The 7,594-nt window shown below is 35.8% G+C and overlaps 2 protein-coding genes across 2 annotated transcripts; one reads left to right on the forward strand and one right to left on the reverse strand.

Moving 5' to 3' along the window:
* Window positions 1-1,357: 1,357 nt before the first annotated feature.
* LOC115700469 (protein BRASSINAZOLE-RESISTANT 1) lies at window positions 1,358-3,274 on the forward strand. The gene is made up of 2 exons (XM_030628011.2): window positions 1,358-1,830; window positions 2,308-3,274. The coding sequence occupies exons 1-2, from the start codon at window positions 1,588-1,590 to the stop codon at window positions 3,016-3,018; spliced, it is 954 nt and encodes a 317-aa protein (XP_030483871.1). The 5' UTR covers window positions 1,358-1,587; the 3' UTR covers window positions 3,019-3,274.
* Window positions 3,275-3,833: 559 nt separating this feature from the next.
* On the reverse strand, window positions 3,834-6,975 carry LOC115700479 (uncharacterized). Its single transcript, XM_030628022.2, has 4 exons — window positions 5,874-6,975; window positions 5,050-5,191; window positions 4,824-4,965; window positions 3,834-4,455 (listed from the first exon to the last, which is right to left on the reverse strand). The coding sequence occupies exons 1-4, from the start codon at window positions 6,271-6,273 to the stop codon at window positions 4,111-4,113; spliced, it is 1,029 nt and encodes a 342-aa protein (XP_030483882.1). The 5' UTR covers window positions 6,274-6,975; the 3' UTR covers window positions 3,834-4,110.
* Window positions 6,976-7,594: the final 619 nt, after the last annotated feature.

Genomic DNA, 7,594 nt, shown 5'->3' on the forward strand with positions numbered 1-7,594 from the left:
TTCGGGACATCTTCTCCTGTCGGAAAGACGAGTATGATTAGAATTAGAAAAATAAGTAAATCAATCGGCCGCCTTATTCTTGGATCGTTTGACAAAATAAAATAAAATTAAATCTGACTAAAAAGAGAGCAGCATCGCAATTAATTTTAAAAACACCTATATTCAGTTGCTTCTACGACTCAAAAGACACAACAGTGAAAACTGTTGTAGCAGATTCATTCAACTCAACTTTTGTGCAAGGTACATAATTGCACCACTAACAGCCCCTTCAGCTGCTGAAAACTTGTTATTTTCAACCGCCAACAACGATTTGATGATGAGCCATCGAAGAACAAATAATACAAACTAACAATGAAAAAAAAAATCATGTCACAGAGATAAGACTAATCACAGTAACAAAAATCTAATCGTAGTAGCAAAACCCGATCGACAATCGCAGTAGTGAAACTAGAAACCCCAACCAAGTAATGCCTAGGGAGGCTCAGCGGGCTTGACTCGAGAAAAAAAGCAACTTTTGGCATATAAGGATTAAGGAACGAGAAACCCTAACAAAAGATATAAAATATTTGGAAAAACCCTAATGTTAGAATGTAAATATAGTTTGAGATAATAACATTTATAATATTCTTAAATTTGTAGAAAAAGAAAAAAGAAAAAAAGAAACAGTTTAAATCTATAAAATTTCCACTTCTTATGACTAATGACTTTTTGTGGGTATGTACATTTTATTTTATTTTATTTTTCATTTTCTTTTAAGGAAAGTAGATATGTACATTTTGAGTTTATACTGAAGTGGTATTACATATATATAAAGTATGAAAAATCATATACAATTCTTTCTTTTTGGAGGGTACTCTCGACTGAATAGTAAGGAGTTGAGAGCATACATTCATTGTACGAAGACATTAACAGTTGTTAATTTATAGGACAACATGAACTGGATAGAAGAAGAAACAAGTAGTTTGGGTTTTGAAGAGGGCCTATAATTCTATATACTCCAACCACTGTGGGCTTCACAGCATACCATATATAAGAAAAGCTAACCAATGTGGGTCCCACCTTCCCTACAATTATTAGCTCATCAGAAAAGAAAAGAAAAGAAAAAAAAAAGAAACGGTTTTTTAATTTTTTAGACACAAGAAAAGCCAAGCCAAACCCTCCACGCGGCGGAAAGCTTCCTATTCTATTCTACGTTACCTCGTTATTATCGTGTACCCCTAACATTCTTTGACCAATCAACTTCCTCTTATAATTATAATCAACGGTCCTAAATCATCGACTAGTAGTACTCCACTTACTGTTTCCATGCACCCTCCCGTATTTTATTTATTTCTGAAATTTTTAGTAAGCTTTATCTTTTCTCTCTCTCACACACACACACACAACACAACCCCCTAGAGAGAGAGATTCTTCTTCTTCTACAGATACAGCGAAGAAGCAAACGCATACCTCGTGAGAGCCTAAAACTCATTTCCCTCTATTCTTTCTCTCTCTCTCTCTCTCTCTCTCCCTCTCTCCTATTTGGGTTATTAAAATCACCTGCTTTCAATAGAGAGTAAGACCGTGGAGGGATTAACCGGAGCTGAAATGACGTCGGATGGTGCCACGTCAGCGTCTACGGCGACGCGCAGAAAGCCGTCGTGGAGGGAGAGAGAAAACAACCGGAGGAGAGAGAGGAGGCGAAGAGCCATAGCTGCGAAGATATACTCTGGTCTCAGAGCTCAGGGAAACTATAATCTACCTAAGCACTGTGATAATAACGAGGTTCTTAAAGCTCTTTGCATCGAAGCTGGTTGGACCGTCGAAGAAGATGGTACTACTTATCGAAAGGTACTTTTTTTCTTAGCTTAATACTGTGAGCTTTATTGGGGTATTTTTCTTTTTTAGATTTTTTAAGTTAGGGTAGATCTGTTATACATTTTGTTTTGATTTTAGTTTCATTGTTTAGTTCTTGATTTATCTTTGGAAATGGGTGGGTATGGTATAGTTGGATCCTGTTATTACTGTTCTAAAGTTGACTACTTATATTGGGATATTACTTTGTTGAATGTTAAAATTTACTGTTTGGTCTAACCTCTCAACAGCTGAATCTTAAGAAACATAGTGAGAATATGAGAAGTTAGTGTGTTAAGATCTGTTCTTGGTTTCTGGGTAGACTACTTAACACGTCCAAAGTCTCAAAGAAAAAAACATGAAATGGTCAAAGTATTATTTTTCTATTATTGTCAGCTTTTTCTTTTCCGAAAATTGAGCTTAGAAATTTTGTCTAATTTGAGTACTGATATATAATCTTTTGATTGATCATAGGGATGCAAGCCGGTCCCAATGGATGTGGCAGGTACTTCCACAAGAATCACCCCTTACGCTTCCCAAAATCCGAGCCCAATGTCTTCTTCCTTTCCAAGTCCAATCCCTTCATACCAAGTGAGTCCTTCATCTTCTTCGTTTCCGAGCCCTTCTCGTCTGGATGCTGGTGGCTACAATCCCTCTAATCTGATTCCTTATCTACGGAATGCCATTCCTTCATCTCTTCCTCCCCTTCGAATTTCAAACAGTGCCCCTGTAACCCCACCTCTGTCTTCTCCAACCTCAAAAAATCCAAAGCCAATCCCTAATTGGGAAGCCATTGCCAAGCAATCCATGGCCTCTTTCAATTACCCTTTTTATGCTGTTTCAGCCCCAGCTAGCCCAACACGCCACCAAATTCACATCCCAGGACCAACAATACCTGAATGTGACGAGTCGGATACGTCTACTGTTGATTCTGGCCAATGGGTGAGCTTCCATAAGTTTGCTCCTTCTGCTTCTACGATGCCAACTTCTCCAACCTTTAATCTTGTGAAACCTGCTGCTCAGAATATTTCTCACATCAATGTTGGTCCCGATGCTGTGAGAGGAGGAGAATTTGATTTCGGAGGTGGACAGGTAATGCCTTGGGTTGGAGAGAAGATTCATGAAGTTGGAATGGAAATGGATGATTTGGAACTCACACTGGGTAGCGGGAAAGCTCGAAGTTAAAGAAAGTCTAATCTGGTTGCAAAGTGTGTTATACAAAGAATATAGAGAAAAGGACTGGTTTTGCTGATTTCATTCTAGTTTCAGCTTATTGTTGAAAGACTTTAAGAGCATTCTAGTTCTCTATTTAAATCAATCCCATTCAGCAGAAATCTACAAATCTTGAACCTTATTGGGTTCTTTTAGTAATTGATTTCCATGGAGAATTCTTGTTCATTTTTTTATTTATCATCCTTTTAAGTTGGTTCATTCCTTAAAACTCAGTTTGAATTGTTTTACAAAGTACTACATTACATTGTAGATATTGTGCACCTTTTCTTGTCGCCATTCCCCCTTTTTATTATTATTATTATTATATTTAATTTTTGTCATTAATATCAGTAGACTCAGAAGACTTCACAATATCAAATATATATTTATAAAAAAAATCACTCTTTGGATTATCTTGCCAATTCCTTTCTTCGTTGTTGTCTGGTTGGACTGTGAATTTTGCCCCCAGACCCATAAACGGTGGCTGTTATTATAATGACAAGGGCCGACATACCCCATGTTCTTCTTCGTGCATTTACGCGTTTTGACACTTAATTAAAAGGTGAAGAAAAAATATATTTAGTTTTAAATGACAGGAGCTTATTATGGGCAGAGCCACCCGACCTAGCCAACTTTGTTGTCATATGGGGTCAGGTAGAACTGTTGGTTCGACAGTAGTACTTGTTGTATGTTTTATATTTATATATAGCAAAAGCACCAACATTCCCACATATAAGTATTAACCCATCATCTAAAGACACTCGAGACAATCATGCTGACCAGTAAAATTAAGAAAAATTCATGACATTAAAATTTTATTATACAACACCAAATGAGGAACATAACAATTAGCAAATTTTAACAGTACTGCTTAAACAAACCTCTACAAGCTGTACTCAAACACAATTATGGATATTTGTTTTCAAATTAATAAAATATGGAAAAGTAAATAATACACAACTAAAGCTACAGCTGCACAAATCTAACGTCTCTTTTCATCATTTTCTAGTCGTGTGGGAAATGTGTGATTAGTAGTAAGAAACTAAAGTAAAACTCAGTCGAGATTCAGTCATCAGATAAACATGTCTTCTTCTCCAGAACTTGATCACTTGGTCTCTCTGGCTCCTCCTCAGTTTTAGGTTTCAAATCCTTTTTCACGTTTAAGTTGCATTCCTCGTGTCTGAAACAATTTAAGAGGTGATCGTTAACTATCCCAGCTACTTGCATGAATGAGTAAATCACTGTTGGCCCCACACAACGAAACCCTCTCTGCATCATGTCCTTGCTTATGAGATCTGCTTTAGGTGACTTGACTGGTACTTGACGAGCATAGCGAAATCCATTCCTTATTGGCTTGTGGTTCACGAAGCCCCAGCAATAACTGCTGAATGAACCCAACTCCTTCTGAACCTGCATACCAGAATGAATCACATGCAAACATTTATTTCGAGAAATAATTCAAATGTCCTCGAAGAGAGGAAACTTTCCTTTTTCAGCAGCTTCCATTACATAACATAGATCAGTAAGGAAGCCTTATAATTATGAACAACAACTATTATGTGTATCAATCACTAGTTGACATGTTAATATACAATCACATGTATCTTGATTCATCACCGCAGCTTAAGTTCATACTTTTTCAATAACTTTCTTTTAATGTGTTGTGGATTTTGGAAAAGATAATCTATGTTTCATGTAAAATCCAATGAATTCCTTTGTTCGAGTGTTATTGAAGGTTTGCATTTTCTTTCTTTCCTTTTGGTCATTACGGCTTTTACCTTGAGCACTTGCTTAGCATTCTCCACGACGGCGCGAAGCTTCGGTTCAGATAAGACTAAGTAGCCGTTAACTTTTAAAGACAACAACTTCTTCTCACTAAACTGTGCTACTGATGATGGATCGAAATCTTCAAACAGTTTCCTGCCATAAATGAAAAAATGTTTGAAAAGAGAAAAACTATGTTTAATTTTGTATCTTTACCAAAACAAATGAGTAAATAGATACCTGAACAAGTCTCTCTTTTTTAAAATTGCTGGCCAAGTGAGTTCTGCTAAAGCTTGTGAAAAGACAAGCAATTCAAACAACTTGTTATCCTCGTGGACTGGAACTCCCCATTCTTTATCGTGGAATAAAGTATAAATTGGGTCTGTGATTCATTACAAAAAGAAAAGGAAAAAAAAGATCGATCGTGTAAGCATTATAAATTATAATTGAACCACCCCGACAAGGTCAAACGTGCCATTTTTGGACAAACATAAGACATGAGCCACGAATATCTCATTACAATTATCTATTCAACAAGTTACATTTTTTCTAATTTCTAACTTAAAAAACTTATAAAACTCGAATCTTATCAAAGATTTAAAAAAGTGGGAAGCAGGGTATCTAAATTTCAAAGACTCAACCTTTTAAAGGTGGAACAGACTGACATCTAGGCAAAGAGAAAGAGTTTATTGTCAAGAATGGGGAGTTCATCAAATTTAAACCCAAATTTTGATGAAGTTAATTGTGTTAGTTTGAGGAAATATTCCCACTGACAAATGCTTAGCTTTTCTAATAAAACACATTAAACAGTTCTGTTGCAGCATTAGTCTAACTCACCGACAATGGAAAATCCCTGTATATCCACATTAATGGGACAGTTCGGAATTTTACTATTTTTAATTATACTCCATAATTTGAATAATCAGCTAACATCATTTTCCACCAATTTTTATTATTAGCTTACATTTAAGACTAATATAGAATAATTGGAAAACAAAAACAAGATTAAGAAAAAAAAAATCTCTTCTATAAAATAACTAAACAATTAAGTAAAACTGACTTACCAGAATTAGGTGTGATCCAGTCACACCGCTTAGGCGGACCTAAAATCTTCGGTGACGTAGTCCCGGCGACTTCAACGCTGTCCGGTACAATTTTCGCCGGCCTCATCCCTTTACGCCTCAGGGTCTTCTTGGAACTCACTGTTTTGACCAAAGATCCACTCGACGAAGAATCCGAAGAGCACGAACTGTCCACCGAAGCATTGTTCCGTACAACCGTTTGCGGCACTTCCGTGACCGGCTTTCTGGTCACTGTCGTTGTCGTCGTTTTCTGTGGTTTTCTCAAGGCCTCTCCTTTGCGTTTCGGGTCCTCAGAAACCCTAACTCTGTTACCGCCGGGTCCCAAAATCGCTCGAGGCTCACAAATGGGCGACTGAAGCTTAGTTGCCACAGACATTGCCATGAAAAATCTCTAAATTTCTCGAAACTTAAAAGTTCTCTCAATCGACAAACACTTCGGCCTAACTTCTCTGGTTCTTGAACTTAGTACTGAGATTTCCTAAATAACCTTTTGATATCCAATGGTGTAGGAGAAATAGGGGTAAAAGGGTAAAAGAGAAGCTTAGTGGTGAGTTTTGAAGCAGAGAACAGAGGAGAGTGAGTGTGGAGTTTATATTGAAGAGAAGAAAAAACAGGGGACACAAAACGACGAAAGAACTAACGGGTTTATGAAGATTTAAAAAATGGGCCAATGGGGTTAGGTAACCGGTTACAGCCGGTGACACTGCTTGCGTGTAGGTTGATTTTTACCGTTTTTGGTTTCCAATGTAAACGTTGGTATTTAGGCACAAATTCCGAGTTTGCCCCAACCCCAAACCTTAATTCAAATTGCTCTACTTTACTTTACATGTGTTCATCTTTGGTACTCGGGATAATTTGCTTTTGTTATTGGAGAAGACTTCTTCGGTTGTTTTTGCTTGTACACAACACAAACAAAATATGGCTACTTAAATTGGTGTTTAATCATATGTAAATTACTTTATAATTTAATTTGATATTACCCCTATCTTGTGGTTGATGAAGTCACTCAAATAAAGTAAATTTGACTACATGACATGAGCCCCCATTTATTTTAGGAAATACAATTACAAGTCTTCATCATACTAAATTTGCTGTCAAGAAGGCAATTCGTTTTATATCTAATTGTGTACCAAACCAATTGATATGTTTGCGACATGAGGTGAACATGAACAGTGAGGAGCTACTCATTGACAAGAAAAAAAATATATGCATTTTATATGTATTGTATGTAAAAAAAATTATACATAGTTATTATTAATTTGCTTACAATTTGCCCCCCATTTTCTAATTCTTCCCTTCCTCATTGAATATGAACATACCATTATTAATCATGTCACGATATCAAACACGAACATAATTTTTTAATAAGTCCTACTATACAATAATATATCATATAACACAAATCCAAAATTGACATGTTTAACATATAATATGATTATATATACACAAACTGGTAAGATTTTATGTCATTTTTCTTTTTTTAACAGAGAGAATGAGACATAAAGAAGGTTTTAAGGATTGTTTTTTTTTCTTTTCTTTTCTTTTTATGCTTAGGGTTTTTTAGATTTTTCTTTTTTCCTTTTTTTTACTTCACACGATATAAAAACTTTATATTAATTTATACGTGTTTAGTTTTGGATTATATGTATTGACCGAAAAATAATATGACAGGTTCAAAAAATAAATTAATATGACATGTTTAA

Source organism: Cannabis sativa, chromosome X (assembly GCF_029168945.1).
Source record: "Cannabis sativa cultivar Pink pepper isolate KNU-18-1 chromosome X, ASM2916894v1, whole genome shotgun sequence".
NCBI lineage: Eukaryota > Viridiplantae > Streptophyta > Magnoliopsida > Rosales > Cannabaceae > Cannabis > Cannabis sativa.